This window comes from Puma concolor, chromosome B2 (genome assembly GCF_028749965.1).
Source record: "Puma concolor isolate L17-30 chromosome B2, mPumCon1.1.hap2, whole genome shotgun sequence".
Taxonomy (NCBI): domain Eukaryota; kingdom Metazoa; phylum Chordata; class Mammalia; order Carnivora; family Felidae; genus Puma; species Puma concolor.
The window spans coordinates 152,422,072-152,447,637 of record NC_141671.1 but is presented as its reverse complement, the minus strand read 5'-3'; the positions used below and the strand labels follow the sequence as shown (position 1 = coordinate 152,447,637).

The window sequence follows — 25,566 nt, the reverse complement described above, 5'->3', positions numbered from 1 at the left end:
TTGTTTCTACCACCCGGGTGAGAGCGCTCGGTGGAGACACTAAGCCTATTCGTGCCTTCTCGCTTCGCGGGTGGAAGCAAACAGCAGCACATCCGCTGCTTCTGAAGGTCTAGGAAGTTCTAGACTAGGAAGTCGGGTACGTACACCAGTGTCTGAAACAGAATTCTGTGAGCAACGTGAAACGAAGCAGCCAGCAGGCTCACACACTCGTGTACAATGAGGGACGCCTGAGGTGATCAAGTCTCTAAACTTGCGATCCAGCCTCATACAAGAACAGTGTGAGGAAGGCAGCGATCCTTCCGTGAAGCTGTTCACAGCCGTCAATACCTTTTCGCCAGCTTCTCTCTCGGGTCCCGGGAGCCGTCACGGGCACCGATCGCTGCCCCGGAAGATCCCACGGAAGAGTTTGGTCCTTTTCCATAAAAGAAAAAGTCGAAGTTAAAGTACCCGCATACTTCCCAAAACCTTATCATCATCGAGATGCGGGGCCCACAGAAGAAGAGGAGGTCTTTACTGAGTGAAAAGCACAAGGTTCTTCAAACGAGACGGAAGATGCCTTGGTCTGCAGCCGGCTTCGCTCAGCGGCCTGCGAAACCCATCACTGCCCCGACAGGCGCTGTGACGGCACAGGTCTTAGGCGGCAGTGCCAGAAAGTTCAAACCAGGCAAGATGCAGTCGCCATGAGCTCAGAAGATGCGCTTCAGGGGGGAGGGAGTCACACAGGACAGTCCTGACGGTGGGGGGGGGGGGGGGGGGGATCAGACAGTCCTGATGGGAGGAGCTTCCTTACAAAACAAAGGAGAGCGAATGTAACCTAGCCAGTAACCATGTGACTGAAGGGTCTCTTTTCAGGACAGCTAATGGATTTTTTCCTACATAAATGGCTGTAATTATTGACACTTTGAAAACAAATGAGCCACCAAAACCCCTCGTGTTTGATATAAATGCTGCAGATACAAACTCACCCAAAATACTCCCCGAGGCAGCACCATGTACTGAGTGAGCAAGCCAGCGGGACACTCGGCCTGGGTCCCTGGCTCTGAGCCTGGCCCAGCCACTGAGGTGACCGACAACATCAGTCCAGGAATAGCACCGCCACCTTATCTACTCCACGGGGATGTTGAAGGTCAAGAAATGATGCAGAGAGAACTTTTAAATGCATCCCAATATCATATTAAAAGGTGTGTTAAAATCACAATGCATTATATCAGTACTCTGTTATCACACCAGCAAAAAGAAATGTCACGTTTGAAGAACCTTTGCCTTATGGGGATACAAGCCGGAGCACAATACTCAAAATATTCGGCCAACGCTGACAGCACTGCGTGTCCGATTAAATAAACGGCAGTTATTACAGTATTTCAACATTAAAATCATCCTTTTTAGACAGGTTGCACAAAAATCAATTTTTGCTTTTCTGTAGGACAGGACACGCTGTGCGGACGTGTGCAGTCACGTCTCAGCACAGCACCTCTCCTGTCCCTCAGCAAGGTCCCCTGTGGTCACCGTATGCAAAGTCATCCTCCACAAAGACTCAAAAGATGAGACAGACTGTATCCGTAACCTCAGATAACCCAGAGTGGATCTTCACATTAATTATCTGCAGAATAGAATTTTTTCAATTTTAACTCTAAGTTTTGTTTTAGAAGACATATCTTTTGAGCTTTGTTTTAAGAATGACACTTGCTTCTTCCACTGGTAAAAATTCTTCAAAATTTTCAAAGTTAATCAGAACATTACTTTCAGGAGACTATATATATGAATCCTGCACACTTCAAATAGTTCTCAAAAAGCTCCAGTTAAACCACATTTTTCAATATATTGCTATGCTGGAACGGGATGTTACTTATTCCAATGCATAGCCCGATTCTGTTCCCCCCAGGGCCCAGTGGAAGAAACCAAGTCTGTGTCCTTCCCAGAGTGCTCACGACAGAAAAGTGAGCTGAGCCCAGGGCACGGCCACGTGAGGGAGAGGCAGGGAGGTCACAAGCACCCTGCATGTGGTGCAGACAGCTTTGTACTTTACGAACGAAGTCTTCAAAGAGGCACGAGTGGGCAGGTGTGGGACAGAACCTCCTATGTGGCGTTTCAGATGCGAAATAAATTAAGTGTTAGCTCGTGGGTGAAAGCCAAAGTGGTCTCGAGTGACCGCCTCGCCACAACACTGCGTCACCGAACCTCATCTGTTTGTGTCGGGACACAAAATATCTGAAGTTCAGTGTGTAATGTGCAAGGAGACTGATGGCATCTCCCTTCAAAAGTGACTATTATCCCACAAACGTCTTTGAGGTCCTACTTTCTAGATGCCGAAAACAGAAATTTTATAAAGATCTAACTTTGGCTTCTGGGCGGCCCAGCCTGAATATCATGCCGAGCCTTCCAGGGGCACCAGAGCACTGGCGCAGACAGGAGGCAAGACCCTGGCCAAGCCCACTTGTTCCGGAAGAGCCACCATTATGCATGTTTCTGACTTTCCAACTTCTTTTGGAATCGTGAGTCCTGCGTATCACACCACGAGGGTCGGAAGCCCTCGTGCTCCTGAAAAGCACTAGATGTGAGCAAGTTTAGATAGTAAGACGAAAGTCGGGTCTGAATCCTTACGATTTTCGGTTATATCTTAAATATCCCTGCAGTGCTGTCTTGGACACTGGTCACTGCAGATGCGCCTGCGGTGGCCTTCCGGTCCCGGCACAGACAGGACCACTGTCACACTGGGCAGTGATGTCACGGGACACGTTAACTCAAGGTGGCCGTGTGCCTGTTGAGGTCTGGCTAGTGCCGCGATGGCAGAGAATGTCACAGAGCGGGAAGGAGAAACCAGTCAGAGGGAGGAGTGATTTCACAAGGACTGGGTTCCCTGCCCCTGGCGTGAGGCAGCTCGCATGACAGCAGGGCCATCCGCGCAGCGTGGCACTGACTAGGCCACCAGACTACCATGGAAAGCGGGAGCCATCGTTATGACCCAGCTCGGTAGGGGAACTACTGGGGCAGGTAACTCAGAACAGAGAAGTGTTACTCATGTTAAAGAACGAAACTTAGTGTGCGTGTGACCGTGACACTACGGCTGAGAGGATCTTATCTTTAGACACCAAAAAGTGTGGAAGAAAGGACTTGTTCAAGTAAGTGTAAGAGTTATCAGAATAGGCAGAGAATGAAGGCTGAAACAGTACTTGGTGACCGGGGAGAAGGACTGGGACCCTACAGGCCACAGCCGTGCAGGGCGGACACACCCAGAGGCAGAGACTAGTGAGCAAGCGAGATCAAGAGGCCGGAGCGAGTGCTGATTGGGGTGGCCCCCACCACAGGGGCCGCGCAGTCCCCACTCCAATCACGAAGGAAGACACAGGGGGCTTGATTGGTGACCCCATGACCCCACGCTTTACCTCTACCTTTCGAGTGGCGGGGGTGGTGGGAGCCCAGTGGCTTTGGAGGGGGAGGAGGGGGCCGGCCTGCTCCGGGAGCAGCACCGTGGGCAGCGGCCGAGGGGGGCTGCAGGGAGCCGGAGAGAAAGAGGCCGTCGGAGGCCGGGCGCGGCCGGCGCGGGGGTGGCCGTGGCGCAGGGGCGGCGGGAGGAAGGCGGCCCCGGGACTTGCCGGTGTGGGAGAGCTTGTCCTGACCTGCCAGACTGCAGTCCTCCTCCTCCTCCTCCTCGTGGTACGCAACGAGCCTGGCGGTGTACAGGGAGTCTGGGGACAGGGCCGGGGCCTGCAGGGAGGAGGCGGTCCGCTGAGGTGGGGGAGGAGGAGCAGCCGCCGGGGAGGACGGGGCCGGGAGCTCGTAGCCCCGCGGCAGCGGCGGTCTGCCCAGGCCCGGCTCCTCCGGCTCCAGCAGCCTGCGCTCGGCCTCCGCGTGCTGTCTGCGCCTCTCGGCTTCCAGGCGGCTGTAATAACCTTCTTCCTGTCGCCTCTGCGGGCGGAACACACAAAAGCGCAAAGGTCAGAGTCAGGAGGGGGCCTTCCCAGGGTGCAAAAGGACGCGTCACCCTCTGACCCCCTCTGCACACCCTTGCGAATCCAGGGGATAGGAGAGTTTCGACAGAACGTTCTAGGACAGGACAGGCAGATCCATCCGGAAGCATGGACACACTCAGGCTACTGTGGAATTATCTGACGTGAAACCGCTCCAAAGCATGGACGGACGGACGCTCAGGCACCTTCAAGCTCCAGCTTCCAATCCTACACCACTGTCCCCATTCAGTTATCCCTCCAGGCCTCTCTCTAATTCTCGGCTGCTCCTGTCTCTCTCCTTCTGTTCTTGTAGGATGTTAACTTACCTCTTCACTGCTGGGTTTAAAGACAAAACCAAACCAAAAACAGGCTCTAGCTGGCTTTCTACAGCCGGCGCCCTCAAGAACAGCCGCCTTGCGCGCGCGCTGTCTCACCGAGCCCCAGGGTCCAGAGAGCAGCCCTTCCTCTACCAGAAGGAAGATGAAGTCACCTGGTTTATTTCCAGTTATTCAGAGAAGTGAACAGAAACCATAAAACATTACTCATTTTCCCAGGGCGACAATCTAACAGATAGAGGTATGCTTTCCGCAGTTCTTAATTTACAGTTCAAACCTTAAACTCCCTGGCAGACAGAAAATGAGAGAGCCAGGCATTAAGAGCAACAGCAACACGATATTCAAATATATTTTGACACATACTGTACATTTTTTTCTGACATACATCTGCACAAACTACAGTTGACAGCGTTAAAATTATTTTAACATTAAAAAAGGTCACAGCACAGTTGGGTTAAAGATTGACAGGTTCCAGAACACATGGAAAAGTGGATGGAAGAGAGGGATGTGAGGTCAAACTGGAAGCTCTGCGTCCGCCTAGATGCCGTGCAGGCTGCAGAGCGCAGCCAACGGGTTTGAAGTCCACTCAACCCAAAACACACAACTAATCTCAGGGACCTTGCTGGCATTCGGGTACAGGCTTCTGGCCCCCGCCGGGAGGTGTGTGCTTATGTCTGCGGTCTGCTCCCCGCCCCCCAGCCCTCCCAGCCCCACACACGGTGACCACAGCACTCACGCTTCCCCTTTCGTGGTCAGGTGCCAGCCAGCCTCGTCTTGGCATTGGACCCAATTTCTCACTTTATTTTCTTACTCTGTGTTGAGACATCTTTTACCTTGTTTTCTAACATAAAATAAGGGTCTGCTTATTAGGCTCGGGAATCAAATCCAGAATGAGCCCTGTGGCCTTTAGTGTGACATGAACGACAGCCACCTGACGACATTTTAGGAGGAGACCAAAGTATCCCTTTATAGTTACACTAAGAGCAGATACAGTGACGTGACCAGACAGGTGGCCCATCCGACTAACGAATGGCACGTTCTTCTGTAACAAAGCCAGCCCCTCAATTGTGGACGCTGCGGATAAAAAACAGCTCATCCAGCTTTTTAGTGACCACTCAACTCTAGAAGCAGTTACGGAGTGAGACCCAAGCGTTACATGACATAGTGGTGAGCTGTGAGGGCTCACGCTGGAAGAGGCTGGGAGCGGAGGGCCTGAACACAGGGCGCGGGCAGGCCTCCCGCACACGGGCCCCGAGGGGGGTGCGGGCCACAACACACCCCTGCACTGACAAGTCTAGGGGCTCACGTTGCGGAGAACTGATTCTGACCGGGACTTCTCCCGACACAAGTGAAAGACACCGGGGCACCCGGCCCCACTAGCAGAGGCCGCTTCCGAGACTGCAGAAGCTATGTGGACACAGCCGCTGAAGGTCACAGGATGATGCCAAGGAACCGTGAGGGTCTAGAAGACGCAGAGACCGCTACTTTTCACACAGGTACATGTCCTAGCCTTATTATTCTACTTTTGTCTAGATGAGTCACATCGTTTCTGCCAATCGAGCTCTTCACTAGTTACACATCCAGAAGGGTCGTATCACTACACAAGGTTTCCTAAAAGCGCTCTCTTTCGGGGGAGGAGGGGGCTTCATTAATACGGCTCACAAGACTGTCAAAGGAGGAATCAGGAACGAAAACTCCCCACCGGCAGCTGTGGCGCCCACGGCCCCCGCCTTCACAGAAGGGAAGCGTCAGAGCGGACAGGCTCCCCCACCCCCGCCACGGGTGCCCCGCTCAGGGCCAGCTGCACACACACTGCGGTCCCGGTTCTCAGGATGGACCCAATCAGCTGTCATTTTGAAATTCACGTAAAAGATTACTGTCATAAGAAGAATCCACATGTGGAACCAAAATAACAACTTGGGATATTAGATCACATTCTAGTTGAATTTTCCTCGTGTCACGCTTTTTGTAAGCTATCTGACCTGCTGACCACCAACCAGAACGGAGTACTTTCCGTAAGGAACCTACTTGAAATGCGCGGGGCGAACACACCGTCTACGTCCCTGGTGCTTCACCGCCCGAGCTCCGACCGCACAGCCGCACAAGCACCACCCTCACCCCACCAGGCGGGGCCACGTCCAGGAAAGGGCAGGGCCCCGAGGGAGCGGACCGGCCGGGAGGAGGCTCGGCCACCCCGACGGGCCTACGAGTTCAGAAGCGGGAGAGAGACAGGACTCAGGTGGGAGGACGTGGACACCGTCCGGAGCAGAGGCGGGCGGGCCGGGCCGGGCTCCAGTCTCCGGTCCGACAACAAAGGAGGGGTCCAGGCCCCGTTGTGTCTCGCACGCGTTAGGATGCGTGCAGCGTCTGCCCCTCTGCCCCAGCCCATCCATCGGGTTCAGGCTAAGCCGGGAAGCCTCTAGCCGCCCCTACAGGACCATGACCTTGTCTTCGGCGTCTCGCTTCGTCCTCTCCTCCTCCTGCCTGGCGCGGTCCTCCGCTTCCCGCCTGCGCATGTCGTCCAGCTGCCGCTGCCGCCGCCGCTCCTCGTCCTGTAACTAACAACGCAGGGACTTTAACCTCCGCCCTACACGCTCCAGCAGCACGAAGCGCAGAGAGCACACACTGGCACAAGCAGACACACACACACACACACACACACACACACACACACACACGACGTCAGATACAAAATACCCGGTTAGATCACCGTGGGAAGACGGCAAAACGTACACATTTCACAGCTCTACGTTTCAAAATTAAGCTGCCTAACAGCACTGTCCCCACAGTTCCACGAACTGCTCCAAGAAGGAATCTGTTTCATACATCCACACCGTGAATAAGCAGGACTGTAGCCAGCTCACATAAACCACACTCCCGTGACACACAGACCCTCCAGTTACGCAACTACGGGGTGCACTCGGCCATCGTCTCCCCCCCATCCTCCTTCCCTCCGGTCTGCATGCTTGTGGGCTGGGGCACACAGACCTCAGGTCCCTGGGGCGGGTCCCACGTGTCAGCACGCAACCCCAGAGGGATACCGGGACCGTGGGCCAAGCCCCTGGCCCACTGACCCTTGGCCATCGGCTTTCTCCAGACCCCATCCCGGACTCCAAGAATTCCTTCTCAGCCCAGGGAGACCCCAAAGTCTTGAGCCAAAGAATCTGAACCTGTATTCGCAAGGGACCTCACTTCACCTCTCTTCTGCTACAACCTCTCAGCCAAGTCAATTGGCCGGTCTCTGAATTAATTCTCGTGTCTGGAAACCTACCGCCTGCTCCCCGAAACAGCATAGAGTCAAATTCCTCTATGTGCCACAGGTTGAGAATATCTTTTCTAAAAGGATCCTTGGATTAAACGTACATTTGACCAGAACAGAGGAAAACGCCCTTTTGTTACGGCCCCAGAAGCAACTTTGAAAACTTGCTTCTCCAAGTATTTCCTTTCTGTTCCAGAGCTGGTCTGCGGTAGCACCCAAGAAATGTGCCTCCAGACGTCAAGAGGAGTTGATTCAAAATTTTAAAAATTAGAACGTAACCCAACGCCATCTAGTTTCATTGTTAAAGCCCCTGAAGGACTCCCCTTAAGTCAAATTGCTCGTGGTGTGTTTCAGTATTTACGGAATTACTGCTTACTGTAGAAACTGTTCACAGCAAAAACAGAAACGGGATTTGAATTGTATTTGTATTTTTTTTAAAAACAAAAACCTTAACAGCTTCACTCCTGCCTTATTTCTGTGGAATAAACACTGCAGCCGATGGGAAAGGAACAAATTAACTTGGCATCGTTAGGCTTTTTCAGGTCAGCAAACAATATTAAAACATCTTAGAAAAAAAAACCCCGCTCCTCAAGAAGACAAATTTACGTAATTTCCCGTTTAGTTCAAATCTAGGCATAAGCCCAGGGGAGATGTTGGGATGTTGGCTGTGAGGGGCTCAGAGCGGGAGCACAGGCTACGGATTCCGAGCCCAAGAAACAAGGCAGAACTGTGAGGGCTCCCGGCCCCCCGGGGTCGCGCAGGGCTGGCCTCCACCGGGGAGCTCCCCCCACCACGGCAGGGTCCATGGCCCGCAGCACCAGTGCGTCAACCAATCTACACTCATCGGTCCGAAGTGTGAGAAACGGCACCCAAATAAAAATAACCAGATAAGCTAGCAGCTGGTATTAAATACGCTACATGGAAGGGCGTAAAAGCACGTTAGCGAGCCACACAGACTCCCTCGTCGTGCTTTACCTGCCAGACGCAATTAAAAACAGGTCTGAGCAAGGACAACAGAACACGCTAAAATGGCCCGCTGGGTCCTCCCCGCTGAGGAGAGGCACCATTTTCAGAAACGGGCACAACTGCAATTCTCATAATTACAGGTACAGAATGCTACCTAGCAAATCTACAGCAGGCACCTTCTCTTCAAAACCTTCATTCTTCTACAGCTGGATGGGGTCGGCGAGGAACCTTCTCCGGTGTTAAGGTCCCCAGCTCCTCTTTTTACTGTTACCCATGAACCCATCCGTGCTGTCGCGACAAAGGCAGTTTCTGCCCACTGCCTGGCAAGCTGCTTCACGTCTTTTCACTTCCAAAACAAGGCTTTTCATTCTTCATACAGATGCTGCTTTGCCCGACCCTCCTCCCCCAAAAGCGTAATGACAGGAATGATAACCTAGCCTCTAAACTTACTCCAAATTAGCTCAAAATGGTACGCTGTGCTGTGTGGTCTACTTGCGTTCAGTGCCAGGGAAAGGGCGTTTCAACCTAAGCCACACATTTAACACAGGCTGAGCTGCACGGACAGACTGTGTTAACCTGGGGTGAGAAGAAGAGGACACGGGCTCAGTGTTTTACACACAGAGAATGAAGGGTGGGCTACTATGGAAGCCACCTGCAGGAAGCTACGTTCGGGGGAACAGGCCTAGATAGAAGCAGCCGCAGTTCTTACAGCAGCCATCAGCCCGAACCACAGCCACTCTTGGCCGAGAACTAAGGCGGGGTCTCAGAAGCCACTGTCACCAGCCTGGCTGGTCTCGCTACGCTGGCGGTCCTCCCCTCATCTTCAGATTAAAAAAAGAAAACAGCTACATTGTGATCCGTGTGTTTATAACTTTATGCCACAGAAGACACTAACTCGTGTCTTTAATGTACAGTAAAAACTCCATTAAGGGAGACGATCTTGTTGCGATATATGAATACAAATCAGGGCCAAGGTGTCCTTTCGCTTTTGGGATCCTCGCTGGAAACATGACCGGAAGCCTGTCAGGGTCACCCTTAAGGCAACAGGCAAGCGTCATCCGCCTATGTTCCCACCCGTTAACAATACCCTAAAAAATGTTAATGCCCCGCAGTGAAGGACCCCCACGTGCAGGCCGTTTACTGCTACCGGGCTCAGGCACCCGACTCGGGTTCAGCCCACGAGCCCCATGCGGGAGAGGAAGTCCACTTTGTGTTTCTTCATGGGGAAAGCCATCCCCACGACCCCAGGCACTTGGTGTGCAAGTCTCTTCCCTGGGCACAGCCCATGCCCCTGCCCGTTCAATGTAAGGACAGTGACAATTTTATCAGCAGCTGAAACGCTCTGGCCTTGCAGGGACAGGTGAGCCTGCGTGGGGCTGCATGGCTGCACGCGGCCTACCACGTACATCGGGAGCTCTCTCACAGCAACGATCTCATCTTGCAACCACAGGAGTCTGTGTTCTACTGCAGCATGCCAACAAGCTGGCTTTCATTCGAGCATATTCTCCTCCTACTTCCTGGAGTCAAACTGACCCTCCCTGAAGGCAGGCTTGGACACCACCCTCGGAGCCAGACCCCGCTCGCGAGGCGGGGGACTCCGGGGGAGCAGGCAGGGTCTCTCTGCAGGTGCAGCTCTCGGCTGGGTTCCTACTGACTCTTGCTTGAGGTTTTTATGATCTTGCTTTCGGTTCAGCCCCTCGTATGCCAATTCCTCCAGTCCCACACGAAGACCAGACAGGAAAGTGGCCTACGAGGGCGGACCTGGCCTGGGCCTTCCCATGAGGTCAGCAGTAGAGATGCTGAAATCGGTGACAGCGTCACTCAGCTGCTACCACCCCAAGGGGAGGGAGTCTTCCCCTTGAGCTGTCGGGTCCTCAGAGCCAGGAGACGAACCACTAAGACGGTAACAGGACAAAGCCTGAGACCAGGCAACTGAGAGACTGTCAGGTCACGTCAATTTCTAGTTGGAAGATAGCTCCTGGCAGGAGTTTCATGAGCAGGAGGCATTGTTGTGCAGCACGATATGAAATAAATATAAACTCAGAAAATTCCGGTAAGAACCTTGACTCTCACTCTTTGCGACACTGCGTGACTTGTCACTACTGGGCGTGCCGCCTCGTCTGCTCTGCCTCCGTCACAGGTTCCCCCGGGGGAAGTGTGTGTAATTGTCTGGCAACCTACGGCAACGGAGGCCCGGTCACACAACCCGTCCCTCCCTGCAAACTTGAGTGGAGCCGGGTGCGGCTACGGCGGAGGCCGACATCTGCCCAACTCCACACAGCAGGTGCACGGAGGCATGGACGGAACACCAGCACTTCGTGGCATGGGAAGACCCAGGACGTTTCTCTAAATGACAGGGTTCTGAAGACTCCTGAGATGTGACTTTTTTTTTTTTTTTTTAAACAGGATCACCCTAGCTGCTGTGTTGAGAACAGACTGTGACACAGGGAACAAACGCAGAAGCAAGGGAGTCCCCTGCACTGAGCCAGGTGGGGACAGCAGTGGCTCAGGACAATGTGGGTGTCGAGGTGGTCAGATTCTGAGAAGTAAAAACAGTTTCTTGATGGAGAGAAAAAGAGGGTTATGGTAACTAAGGCTTTTGGACTGAGCAATTAAAAGAATCAGCTGAAATGCGGAAGGCTGAAGGTGGACAAGGAGCATGTTGGGGTGGGGGTGGGGGCGGTTTCCGAACATGCTGAGCTTTGAAAAGTCTTGTCTGACTGCAGGCGGAAGTGTGGGCCAGGGCAAGGCCTGGGCTAGAAACGCAAACGCGGGTGTCGCTGGCTTCTCCAGCTCCCGGGGTCTGGAGGCGGGGGCGTGGGGGCCCGGGCTGGTTGGGGTGCCGACCACTACAAGTCCAGAGGGAGAGCAGAGCCGGTGAGACTGTGGGCTGCTCCCGACAGAGCACCTGCCCCGTTCATCCCAGGGTCGTACCCAGGAGACACCGTCACAGCCACGCGGGGCGCTGTCCCTACTCTCTGCTGGCACTTGGGCCACCCCGTCCTGGCAAGAGGACGGGCGCCTGGCAGAGGCACCTCCCTGTAGACAAGCTGCCAATTCTGACCGAAGGACTCTATGTAAGGACACCGCTGTAAGAACGGTCATGTTTGCCAGGAAATGAGGCTGAGAAATGCTCAGAGATGGGGGGGTTGAGGTCAATAGGAGTGAAAAAAACTACCTTTTAAAGAAAGAAGAACTCTGAACTGTGTCTTCAAAACACAAATCCTCGTGTCTTCCTTCATCCCTACGTATTGTCTATCTGTCACATAATCTGCACAGAAGAGTCTCACTAGGCCTACAGAGCTGGAAAATCTCTACCAGCCAGGGCCTCGGGACAGTAGCTGGTGGGCAATGGATGCCCAGAGAGGATGTAACATGAGCATCTCAAACGAAGAATCTGCTCTAACCGGTATCTTCCGACCGCCCACCACAGGTGCACGTTGCCATACAAACAAGTGCGGAGAAAACATCCATATTTTGTCTTTGTCTCATGCGGGAGGGGGGGGGGGGGAGGTAACGCTAAAACAAATATGCTCTTCGGTTATCGAGGTGGGAAATGCTTCTGGGAGGGGCTTCTCTGCACAGTGGTCGTGCCACCACACTGTTGAGCTAAAAACAGGGGAGAGGCTGTCATTTAATGAGGAGGCCATTGAAGTCAGACGGAGATTCAGGACGTTTTAAAAGTACTGTCGGATCCTGTCCTTGTTCGTTTAAAAAGTGACTAACAGGGGCGCCTGGGTGGCGCAGTCGGTTAAGCGTCCGGCTTCAGCCAGGTCACGATCTCGCGGACCGTGAGTTCGAGCCCCGCGTCGGGCTCTGGGCTGATGGCTCAGAGCCTGGAGCCTGTTTCCGATTCTGTGTCTCCCTCTCTCTCTGCCCCTCCCCCGTTCATGCTCTGTCTCTCTCTGTCCCAAAAATAAATAAAAACGTTGGAAAAAAAAAGATTTAAAAAAAAAAGTGACTAACAAAAAATGACCTCAAGTTATTAGGAACGTTTCAGCCGGCGCAGAACTCGTGGCCGGTGACACTGATAATGGCCCTGGAGCACCATGGACACTAAACGGTCGACTGAATCTCCCGAACGTGGATACCAAACACGCTGAATCGAGGGGCACAGTTGGTTAAGCGCCCGACTTCGGCTCAGGTCACAATCTCGCGGTTCGGGAGTTCGAGCCCTGCGCTGGGCTATGCGCTGACTGTGTGGAGCCCGCTTCCGATCCTCTGTCCGCCTCCCCCCACCCCCGCAGCTTGCACTCCCCCTCAAAAATAAAACATGAAACAAACAAAAACCCTGAACTGACAACAGAATGGGATGTCAGGTATGTTTCGGCAGACGATATGGCTGGTGAAGCAAACTGAAGTCCATGCGAAATTATTAAAGAAAACTGAGCAACATTTACCAAAAAGCTCTCTTTTTCTGCCAACAGACAGATGCCAGTTACATCTTAACTGGCAAAACAACGTGAATACCAATTCGATTGAGTTTCTAGTAGTCGGTTATTCAAAATCTATTACCAGGGTAACAAAAATGAAATAGGTTATTCGTTGCAGGTTCTTTCGTTTGCTCGCGTATTTGTGACTCTACGTAAAAATACACAGAATCAATTTTGTGACTAAAACTGAGAAAAGGTCAAAGCCATAAACAAACAGTAACACTTAAAATTAACGGAGGAAAGCAAAGAGTAACTAAATCTAAACACACGGAAAGGCATGCTTCTCGATCCCGCAACTACACGCCTGCGCTAGGACGCCCCAAGGAGCTGCGTCTACTAGGAACACAAACCACCACCACTAACAGAAAAAAAGAAAATCAAGACAGGAAAAAAGTACCAAAGGGAAAGAAATGAGAACATACCAAATCTAGAACAGAGATTGCTGGCAGACCAGTCTGCTGCAGTAACAGAGAAGGAAACAAAAAGAAAGATGAAGTGTGAAAAAAAGTCAAGTTTAGACCGTATTCCACCCCGCGTGCTCGCTGCTCCCGCGCGTCACCTGCGTTGGAGGACGGCCCGGGGAGCACAGCGAAAACTATGCGTGGACTTCTGGCACCCACAAACAGGAAAATGTCCACACAGCATTAAACACTTGAGTTTCGTTATTATGATACACGGAAGGGACTTTAAAATTCCTCTGAGCTGTTACTTGGGGACTAAGATATTCACCTTAAATTTGATTAATGATGAACACGGAGACACTTTTCACTAAAATTGTAAGAAACTTTCCAAATGTCATAGTTCACGCTATGAGGCTTTGAAATGGTCACTGTGAACTATTTGGAAAACCTGACAGACCTTTAATAAAAATTCACAGCTAAGAATAATTAGAGAAATACTACAATGCAGTTGCTAACTTTTCACTACGGGGCGGGGGGGAGGGGGGATACAGTTATAACAATAAATGTTAACAATGTCTACCTATTTACCATACACATCGGCTTCTGGTTCAGTATGAACTGCAGTAAACATCGCTGTTTTCTTGTGTCCTGGGGACGGGAGAGTTGGGCCAGGGGCACACGCCCTGCCTCTAGTGGCACTGGCCGAGGACAGGGAGGGGACCCTGCATGGAGCACTCAGCCAACCGTGGACACGGTGGACACCAGGGTCCGGACCCCAGGGTCAGCGCTGTGCTGAGAATTCTTATGCTACAAGTAATGCATCGTTAACCGGATGCACTTTGAAATAAAGTAGCACTGAGGGTAAATACAGTTGTTTTTCAGGAGTTTATTACTGGTGACTTAACATTTGGGTGTTCGTTCAGCTGGATGTTGGGTAAAGTCCCACATCCCCTTTGCTGACAAGAAGTGTGTAATAAGAAGTGTGCGAAACATTTCAGGACAAAACTCACGAGGCAAACCTGAAAAGGGGTCAGAGTTGGCTGTATGGACTGGTCACTATCTAAGGTCACTCTGTGTCCTGATGTGGAAACATTCAAACACCTGATGTAACAGTTACTTGTTTAGATGTCTGGCAGACAGCATTAAGTAAAAGTGGCAATTAGAAACAAAATCCAGAGGACGTGGTCTTGGCCGTCTCTTCCCAGAAAGCTGCCCTGTGTGAAACCTCCTACCATGTGGTCCACAGCACTGTCTGCAGATTAATACCGGCAAATGCCTCTCCGTTCTGATAGGGTAATGGAGTCTTCAATCTGGCATTTTAACAATCTAGCACACGAAACTAACACGACCTTTCCTTCCTTTGTTTGATGCGAAAAGCACAAATTACTTTCGTCGTATGGAGAAATTAAATTAAAACCCTAAGTTCTCGGTGTCTATACTCCCGCTGAAACAGAACGGTTTAGTTTCCTAAGTACCTGCTTCACCGCGTACAGCCAGTGCGCGGAGTGTCCTGCTGGCAAGGCTACGAGAACCGCAACTCTGGGACTCTCAACAGTCCCCTCCGTCACCCACCGTCCAGTGCCGACCATCACGACCTGGGCTGGGCAGGTGTCCTGCCCCCGTTCGTGAAGGGTGCCCTGGCCCACGGTTCTCACCGTTTGCGCCGCGGCCAAGGCGGCTTCCGTCGTGCAACAGCAGAGCGGTGCCGTGAAGACCGTGTACGGCCCACAAAGCCTAAGATGTTTGACTATCTGGCCGTTTAAGAAAAAATCCTGCTGACCCCTGGGGAGGCCTTCAACTGGCTCCGAACAAAGTAGCGGTTACGAGCTTGTTTTCTCAACTGAAGCGCTAACGAGAAGGACAAATGGGAGTCTGCCGACTTGAACAGCAAAGTTCCACTTGGATGGCAGTGAGCCCTTTGCAGAGAACACGCCTCCCAGCCCGGCTCGTCGTGCGGGACCGCCAGCGAGCGGGAAACAGAGCGACAGGCTACAGGCCAGGGGCCCCCCCTCAACCCTCCAGGGCCCCGGGCCGGGAGCGCCACGCGCTCGGGGCAGGTAGCACAGAAACGCGCGCCCACAGCACTTTTCCCCTTTACCCTTGCTCTCCGCTCAGCCTCGAGGCGCTGCATGATCAGCATGGTGTCCACGTCGTCGTCCTCCTCCTCCTCGTCGTCCTCGTCCTTCTGCTTGGACTCCTGCAGTCTCTTCTGGAACTGCCACTCCAGCATGAGCTTGCGCAGGCGGTCGCTGTCCTCGGCGCTGCGCTCGGGCTTGCTCTGGAGCTCCCGGATCTCCCTGCTCAGCATGTCCACGATGTGCATTTGCTGCTGCTTCTCCAGCTTCTCCCTGGCATCCCGCTTCCAGGGGTCGGGGGACAGGCTGTCCCCCGAGGACAGCTCCTCTTTGCTGACCGTGATGTACTGCAAGTCTCGGCGCTCGATGGTGCGTGGCTGCTGCTGGGGCTGCAGCTCCCGGATGACCGTGTCCTGGGGCCTCTGGAGCGTGGAAGGTTTCTCCGGCTTCGTGTGCGCGACGGCCACTGGGGAGAACGCGGCCGGGTTCAGGGCCTGGGAGCGCATCTGGCCCAGCTTCCGCTCCTGCTCCCGGCGCTTCCTGTCCCGCTCCTCCTCCAGGCGGGCCTTCTCCTTCTCGTACCAGCGCTGCTGCTCCTCCCGTTTTCTCCGCTCCGCCGCCGCCTGGCCGCTGGGAGGCTGCGGGAGGGGCAGGTCCACGGGGATCCCGTCGAAGTCTCCGGCGTAGTGCGCGGGGGGGCGGCGGGGGCGGCGGGGGCAGGTCTGTCTGCGCGGGCGGGGGGGCCGCCGGCAGGGGCTGCGCGGAGGCTGGCGTCTTCCAGCGCCCGGGGCCGCTCTTGGTCAGCGTGGAGGCGGGGGTGCCCGACTTGGAGCAGGGGTCCAGGTGCTCCTGGCTGGACGTGCTGGAGCCCACCGAGGAGCTCGGCTGGATCCACACGTCACTGTCGGACTTGCGATCCAGCACCGCCTCCAGCCGATGCCGCTCGAGTTGGTAAGCTTTATCCTCCCGAAGTTCCTCCTGGGAGCGGGTGACGCGCTAGAGAAAGAACACGGAAAACCGTTATCTTTCGGCCACTTGGAAAAAATTATTAAAAACTCACAAATATTGTACCTCGAGGGAGAAAACATTTTAGGGCAATTGTTCAGCGAGTGGCACACAGAGGCGGAGACCGCCCAGGTCTCTGGCGGTGCGGGGTGCAAGATGTGGGGGGTCAGCGCTTCTCCAGTTACAAAAAGGGAAGGGCCGTACTTCCTTCTCTGCATCACTGTGAAAAGGAGGCGGCGCAGCGCACAGAAACGCAGCTGCTTTACGGATGGCGCCCTTCCCCCCTCTTGTATGGCCGCGTGCACACATCTCCGCTGTGGTTTCCCACGCGACGGACTTCGCGAGGAGGAATGTGTTCAGTCTAACTACGCGAAGAGCAGCAAAATTTACTTCTCCGTCGTAAAGTTCGAAGTAAGAGTACTAGTTCTCAAATCTTTACTATCTGAGCCATGGTCCCAGGGCTGACGGGCTGACAGAGGTGTGCACAGGCAGGACAAGCCATGCATCCGAGCCTGTCTGTTCCAGTCTTAGAAGGCAAAGTACAGAACACAGTGCCATCAGTCGCTGAACATGAACGTGTATGCGTGTGTGTCAGAGATGAAACGGATACACTGTTTCAAAGGGCTAAGAGGCTCATGTCTGAAAAATGGCATGTCTAAAAGTAGTTTAAAGTGACAGAAATGACTCACTAGGATGTCAAACATTTTTTTCCTGTTCTGTTAATGTGTAGAAACTGAAGATGTAAATCTGGAAGGTAAACTGTTTCCCTTTCCTTAAAAAATAAGCCAAGAAAAAAATGAAATATCACTTGAAAACACAGCAGCCTGATAGAGAAATGTAACATTTACTGCCAATATTTTGCTATAGCTTTACTACAGACACAGAAAGTTTCTTGACCGCTGGACAGTCTACAGGGCACAAAAAGGTAGCTGACCCTCGAACAAGGCAGGGGACAGGGGCACTGAACCCTGGGTAGTCAAAAATCCACATACAACTTCTGACTCCCCCAGAAACTGAACTACTAACAGCCTACCGCCGACTGGAAGCCTCTCCCGTGACATAAACAGTCGATCAGCACACAGTCTGTTTCCTTACATACTCACTGTATTCTTACAGTAAACCACAGAAAAGACAAAAACCCCAAGGATGAGAAAAGACAGAGCACCATACTGAGAAAGCGTGCGTAAAAGCGGACATGAACAGTCCAGACCCACGTCATTTAAGAGTCCACCGTAGCAGGAAATGCCCTACGTGTACAACAGATCCTCTGAAAGCATAAACTTGTGGCGTTCACGCCTCCTCCGCGGCACTGCGGGACCCGGCTCCCGGTCCTCCCGGCTCAGGCCTCCGCTCTCCTTGAGGACATCGTTCTAGCTCCCGGTGCACCCCTGGCAAGTCCTACTCTTATGCTCGGTCATTTCATGATCCAAGTAAGCGACCCTCCCACACCCGGACGTCCCGGTTTCCTGGCTTCCTCTTCTAGGTGCCCGTTACCCACGTGTGGGGCAGAAGCGGACGTGCACCACGAACATGAATGTGGAGGCTTACTAAACGCTATTCCCGTAAGACAGGAGACACGTGTGGATTCCCTCGACATATGGGAAGCGGGTCTTCCCTGGGGAGGGAGCAAGGCACATGAGCATTCACTGTGGAAGAGAAATCTGGAGAAATCCTCTCTCGCAGCCTGCTCCAGCCCGCTGGTCGAGCCGGCGGGGGGTGTCCGATACTCTCGAAGAGACTGGGCTTCTCGGGTAACGGGACAGGACGGAGCCGTGGACCTCAGGACACGAGGCTCTTCCCCGCTGTCCGTGCTGCCTCCCGTGACTGTGACTGTGACCCCTCTTCTGCTCTCCCACCCTCCTCGGCTCAGCCCAGTCCCACCCTCAGCCCCCAGTCTCTAGAGCAGCACAGCCGGAACGCGCTACCCGGGCCCGGTGTCGTCACACATCCCAGACCACACCTATTTTTAAGCATACATCTGACTTCTCCCAGGCTCCCACGGTGCAAAGTTCTCTTTCTAAACACAAGACACATCTGATGACGTTCCCCAGCTCCACCGCCCTGACGGCCCCTTCTCTACTAGCTTGGATAGAACCTGAACCCTTCATCTTCCCGTCACTTGAGCCCTTCCGCGTGGTTCCAGGCTGCAAAGGCCTGTGATGCACCCCACCCCCCGGCTCCCGCTCAGCAGCCCACCCGGGCCTCCTCCCCTGTCCGAAACGCTCTTCCCTCAGAGAGTGGTAACGGACCACGGGAGCCCAGGCGCCAGTCGCTCGGCGGGGACCCACGTCCCTAGCAGGACCTACTACCCCGTGTTTACGTCCTCTGCCTCACTTCCCCATCGCATCATTAGGGTCACGGGTAGGGACCCCGGTCACGCCTGCGTCCCAGCGCTTGGGACGGCCTCTGGTGTAAGTAAGAAAAAACACACACCGCTCGTTTCTCAGCCCTGGAGCCCGTGATCCCACCTCACAAACTGTCATTAGGGTGCACTGTTACGAACACTTTGTGAATCGAACTTCCAGAGAACAAAGAACTCCTTTTCGCATTTAGTATTCCCTCCCATCCCCTCTTCCTCAGTTACCCGGGAGACCATGTAGGACAGCACTGTCCTACAGAGCACGTCAGCTGTAGCTCAGAAATCATTCAGACTCCACCCTGCCAAACCAATTCTCTTTGAGGGCGCGGATGTCCGTGGCCTCCTCTCTGACCTGCATCGCGGGGCCGGACTGATGACCATCTGTGTGCACGTGCGGCTTCTCCTCGTAATTGGGCCACTGGTTCTGAGGGGGAGCCACGCGGTCCTGGGACCTGGAGGCCGGGAAGGTGAAGTACTCCCTGGTGTACGTCTGGGTGGGGATGGGGTAGGCCTCAGGTCGAGGTGGAGGGGTCTGCTCCTGTAAAACGTGAAGAAGAAAGCGGGCTTTTGGCAATTTGTACACGGACTCATTTAACTTCCAACATTCTGTTTTAAAATGTGGTTTCTGTGTATTTTTAAACCTGTGTTAAGAATTAAAAGTGGTCCTCTACTAGGAATAATGAAAAACATTTCATTTTGCCCTATCAATTTAAAGCTAATTTACCTATTCTATTAAAAACAAAAAAAGCAGTACTCAGGGATTACAAACAATGCTAATCTACAGAGCGTGAGCGTCACGAGATAATCTAGGTGTTCATCACAGCGAGAACGGTTCCCTCCTCTCTCAGACCTCAGTGCAGAGGTTTCCGGTGGAGACGGACGTGATCTTAGCGGCTGCTCCAGGGGCGTACGCGCTTTTCCCTCCGGGACTGGGGGGCTGATCTGCGTTGGAAAGAGGCAGGGAAAAGAAAGGTGACTCCTGGGAGGACAACTCGACACAACGTCACTTAACGTCCTTTATGGGTGGTGAGCACGTGCCGGGCATCTTCCAACGGCCGGTGAGGAGTCAGCACAGAGACGAAAACTGGGGCACAGGTGACATCAGGGCTCCTCATACCCACTCCCCTCTCTCGAATAATCAGAGCCCAGGGCCAGAAAGTATTACCTACAGACTGGCGGCTGGCAAACCCTCCCGGCAACGGGACAGTCAGTATTTCAGGCTTTGCAAACCTCGTGAGTGTTGCATTACCCTTCCACTGAGCCTCCTTCTTGTTAACAACCCCTTAAAAGCATAAAATGTTCACCATCCCCTGCTGCGGACGTGGTCAACGTACTGCCCTAGAGCATCAGGGCAATCAAACGTTTTAGAACTTCGTTCTTATTACCTGTCGCAAGGACAGTGCTTGGGGTATCTCTCATGAAAAACACATCTCAGCCAGCATACGCAGGCAATGTCATTCTGATAACTAAGAAAGCACAGGGTGCCCAACCCCCCGGCCTTTTCTGGCCGTGACCGTGCGTGTATCTGGACAAGAGCTAGCTCAAAGGCCAGGGAAGGAATGGCCACAGCGGTCCCTCTTACTTGCCACGTTGGGGCTGGAGCGGTGGTCAGCCCGGTTCTTCATCAGCCTGTCATCGCCAGGGAGCTTCTTCGGTTCGCTGTATTCTGCCCAAGGCAGCTGAGGGCTCTCGGGTGACCCGTTTTGAGCTGAATTGTTATAGAGCTCGAAACCTTCGCTCTTTGGTCGGGGTTTACCTGAGCCACGACGGTCTGAAACTGAAGTCAGAGTGCACTCAGGGTCTCTTCAATTGTTCAAGATTTTATTTTAAATACCCTAGTCTTCAAGAAAGATGAACCTACAAATATTTAAAATTTCAAAAGACCTTCTTCTTAGGTGAAGGAATAAGGTAGCTTTTAGTCTAGGAATCAGATCTTTCTAGAGAAGCTTAAAAGTGACATTTAGCTGTTATTGATGGGAAAGGTGCTCTTTCAAAGCCGATTTTCTCAAAGTCCACCAAACACACTCCCCTCACTTTCTAGAACACACGCGAACTCTGTCAACCCCGGGGTGAGCTCTACTTCTGGCCTCGTCTCCCTGCATGGTCGCCCCGGCGTGTTCTCTACTCGAACAGCTTCCCTCTGACCTGTAACTCACGGTTGGGTTTGCCTCTTGGAAGCGGCTGTAAGCTATGACATCAGGCACCAGCCTGGCATCATGCCGGGAAAAAAGTAACGAAGGCCTCTGCTACAGCACATGGTTTTGTCAAGACGCGGTTTGTTCGTTTCAGCGAACAGTGGGTCTGCGTTCTCAGAAGCTTTCTTGTGTGTGTGTGACCCTTAGGTCGATCTCAGGCAGGTGCTGGCCTGGGAGGCTCCCAGATCACTGGCCAGTGGAGAAGAGAGCTCCATCGAGGCCAGACCTGGCAGCTGCACACAGTCAGCATGGTAAATGCAAAGTATATAATGATTTAAGAGACGATGTGAGTCCTAATGGGTTTTCTCCTGTGATTTCTGAACTGATCCTTTAAGAAAGCCCTAAATTTATATTGATTTTATTCCGGGATTTTTGATGTAGCTATAAAATCATGGTTCCCACCAACAAATCATCTTATGCGAACTGAGCTTTTAAATCTGAAGTGAACTACGTAGAACAGGATAATCACGTCCCGTCTCGGCACACAAAGGACTGAAGTAACTTCACATACACGCACACGTACATTCTTCCAGTGGAGAAATCTACCTGTTCTTTGAAGACTTTACGTCCCTCACCACCTGCTTTACTACGGCCAAGTGCCGGGCTGGTGGAGACTCTCCAGCCGGCCCCACGGGAGGTGCCGGGGGGGCAGGACCTTAGTGAACCCCCACACGGCCAGAAGGCCAGCGGGCCTACACTGGACACGGTCGTGAACGACTTATCTTGGCCATCTTGCAAGGGATCGCATCCCGAGCTTGTCTTTAAAATTGGGACAGCACCTACTCCATAGAGTTTTGTGACTGTCGAGAGAGGCCGTGACTGTAAAATGCCCGGCACGCGGTAAGCGATCAACACCAGGTGGCGACTGCGACAGCGGTCACGGGCAGACGCGGCGTGCAAGGCTGTGCCGGGGGCGCTCACCTCTCTGCATCATCGGGGACGGCTGATTGAGCAGGGTGGCCAGGCCGTGGTAGATCGCTCCTTGCTTGGCTACTTCCAGTGTCACCACGGAACTGGTCCTTGTCATGAGTTCTGCTGCCCTAGGAAGAGAGGACAGCACCAGTAAGGGAAAGGGGAGCCGTGCCCGCTCCTCTCGACGGCCGCCTGCGACCACAGTAACCGCACGTCGTGCGGCCTCACCCGCCGTTCTGAGCAGCAGCTTGGAACCTTTGCGCGGGCCCCCGGCTGCCGGCTCCCTTCCTCAGAAACCAAGAACCATTCTATCAAGAACAGTAAAAGGACTTTCAGGAATCCTCAGGATGTGCTAAGAATAGGCTTTTTTAAGCTTCAAAGAAACTGCTCCAGACCAAAATACACACTCTAACATGCTAACAAGAGAGGGGTCATATACACGAAGTTTATATTTAAAACTGTGAAGATTGGGGCCACCTGGGTGGCTCAGTCGGTTAAGCAGCCAACTTCAGCTCAGGTCATGATCTCACGGTTAGTGAGTTCAAGCCCCGCGTCGGGCTCTGTGCTGACAGCTCAGAGCCTGGAGCCTGTTTCAGATTCTGTGTCTCCCTCTCCCTGACCCCCCCCCCCCCGACCCCCCGTTCATGCTCTGTCTCTGTCTCAAAAATAAATAAACGTTAAAAAAAAAAAAAATTTTTTTTTAAAAGTGAAGATTAAGGGCAGATCTTTCTAGCATTACTTTTTGTCTTCTAAATCTAAATTTACTGTGAAACATCCTGCAAATGCCAACCTTAAACAAATACATAAACGATACCTTTCCTGAGAGAGTCCTACCAGACTTCGTCCATCCACACTGAGGAGCTGGTCACCTGCGGCCAGGCGCCCATCCTGCGCGCCCAAAAGGTACGTGTGTTGGGCGGGAGGGACAGCAAAGGGCAAGAGGAGGAAGAGGAAAGTCAGCGGTAAGTATGCTCACGTTGGTCTTTTCAGCAAACACCACACTTAGCATTTTATAACAGAAAGTATCACTGAAGTACCTCAGGTTGTTTGCTAAATGTGACATGCGGTGAACTTACAACGGGAGAAATCATACTAACCACATCTGCAGCACCTCCTTTTACGACAGACTTGACATAGATTCCAAGTTTATCTTGACCAGCACCCTAGGCAAAAATAGGGTAAGAAACATGGCATTGAAAATACGCAGTGAAATAAAAACAGAACAAAAATAAAATAAAACAGGTACAGAGTGGTAACACAAGTCCCGGTTCTTGCTTCTACACGAAAATTGGCACTAAATTAACACTCTACGTGGTAAACGTAAAGGAACTGACAGGAAATGTACCTATTTTATGTTCCTAAATTCAGGAAAAGTACTCCTGCAAAGCAGATATTACTAACCCAGCTGATGAGGATGCGAAGACATGCGATCCGAATGCAGATTCCGGCTGAGCTCTGAGCAGCCCTAAGTGGGTGAGCTAATGCTACCCGGTGACACATACCGTTAGCCGCTTTGATACAAAGGCAATTTATTACAGTACTTTTACGTTCCTATATCCCATTATTTTTTCGAAACTGTCGTTGAAAATTAAAACAAGAAAAACCTTCTTGCGGCAAGGAGGGGGCTTTAGGCAGTGAGAAGATCACGTAGAAAATCTTCTGTACAACTCAATTGAAGGATCACGTATCGTAACTCTAGGTGAATCCTGGAGCCCCAGTCCACACAGAGGGCGCACCAGCCTTGCTTCATGTTACACCACGGGGGACTCGGGGGGGGCGGGGGGGTGAGAACTTCCAATGTTGGCGTAGTAGAATCGCCAACATTCTACATGGACATTTATAACCACGACATAAAAATCAAACAGGGACAAGATATTGGAACGAACAAAGGAAGCAATCGTGCATGAACTCTCACTTGGATATTCCTGCCAATGTTCTACAACCGAGTACATGTTTCTTAGGTCACAGTAACCACGGCAGTTATGAAGTATCGTGTCATAAAAGCAAAACTATAAAAGGGCTCACACAAAGCTGTAAAGACTGCGATTTCAATACACGACTTAACTGAAACAAAGGTCGAATACTCTGGAACTATGTAATTTCCCCCCAAAAGCCCTCCGTGTCTCCCTCCAGTTACAGGCAGGCTGGAGGAGGACGGTGTGACTGCCGGGGCCCAAGGCCTCTCCCCCCGTGGTCCCCTCGGGGAAACTCCAGCACGTATCACGCCCCGGTTCTGTGAGCCTAAAGCCATCTGTTGCGTGGCTCATTTTAAAAATGGCATAAAATGTCTCAATTTAACAAGACAACTCAATTTTGGGAAATCTTCAGATTTCCCATGGCTCCATTATCTGGGAACTGGGCTGATAAAAGCCATGCACAAGGTATAAGCCCGGTGCCCTCTCTGGCAGCCCCCCACCCTCTGGCCTAGGTGTCCCCTAGGCCACCTGCCCCCCAGGAATCACCCAGCACTTTTAGTACAACAGGACAACCAGGTGCAGCCTGTGACCTTTTCACCCCCCTCCGCCAACACCGAGGTAGTTTGCGAAGCTTTGTGCTTTTTGGTAAATCTGAAATTTCACAATAACGAAAATATATGGCAGGCACTCGATAAATGGCAACGTTCTGAATTTTAGTGAGTCACTTAGCAAAAGAGCTTTACTCAGGCCAGTACTGGGTTTCCTTGAACTTGGGCAGCTAGCTCACACTGTGGGAAATTCCTTCTAGGACAGCCTCCTCCCTGCCCCCATCCGTTATACGGGGTGTTCCCTTGCGTGTGATCTGACGTTTTCAATACATTCGACACTTTTATGTACTCTGCGACTGAGTGCTTAATTCCGCAACTCAGCTCTTTTAAGTGAGGATCTCGCTCACTCGACCCTCGCTCACTGAACGCTTATGCTGACTCAGGCTTTGGACGTGCGTCACCGAACGGAACGCACCCCCTGCCCTCACGAGGCCTGTGTCCTACACTAGACTTTGCAGCTGCCCGGCAAGAACTCGGGGGAACCGAAAAGCTCCCTTCTCCCCTCCCACAAATGGGGCACGCTACTTCCTCACAGACAATACCTGAGGCCGGAATTTCTGTGAAAATAGGTTCTGAGGGCAGAGCTACTTTTTCCCTCTGCGCTCTGACAGAGACGCAGGGCCTACGGCATTTCGGGGTGCCGGTTTCAGTGCGCGCGGGCACGGCCATCTTCACAAGCACAATCTGTCGGCAATGCGATACTGTCCTCGTAATGCAGACGATAACAATCATTACTCTGTCGATTCTCAGCCTTTGGCTAAGATCAAGTGCAAATATTCAATTACTGCCATCTTTGAAAAGAAAACCGCTGAGCAGTAACACTGATAATATAGTATTTTTAGGAACAGGGATAGAAACAACAGAGTACCAAATATATACATTTTAAAACAATAAACGAAGACCCTCCTGCCCCGTTTCCGGCACACTTTCTAAGGTTCCTGTTAATGATGAAAACAGCCTCACTCACTTGGACACGGTGCGAGGACTCCATCCACAGTCACAACACAGAATAAGAGAAAACGGGGACTCCCGTCCGCTCGCCTCAGCCCAGAGCCCGCTCACACACCTGGGGCCGTTCTCGGTCTGGGGAGTCCGTCCTGCACGGTCACCGTGAACCGCGGCTTCCCTGTGGGATCGCTTCGTGCTCTCACCCCC

At 52.5% G+C, this 25,566-nt stretch overlaps 1 protein-coding gene across 1 annotated transcript in view; it reads right to left on the bottom strand.

Moving 5' to 3' along the window:
* AFDN (afadin, adherens junction formation factor) overlaps positions 1–25,566 on the bottom strand; it is a 142,530-nt gene that overhangs the window by 2,470 nt on the left and 114,494 nt on the right. Inside the window, 12 exon segments of the mRNA XM_086708319.1 lie at positions 328–412; positions 3,618–3,906; positions 6,727–6,840; positions 13,363–13,398; positions 15,440–16,114; positions 16,116–16,412; positions 19,133–19,318; positions 19,631–19,722; positions 20,363–20,557; positions 21,897–22,015; positions 22,702–22,775; positions 22,985–23,050. Of these exon segments, the coding sequence (XP_086564445.1) occupies positions 328–412; positions 3,618–3,906; positions 6,727–6,840; positions 13,363–13,398; positions 15,440–16,114; positions 16,116–16,412; positions 19,133–19,318; positions 19,631–19,722; positions 20,363–20,557; positions 21,897–22,015; positions 22,702–22,775; positions 22,985–23,050 (2,228 nt within the window).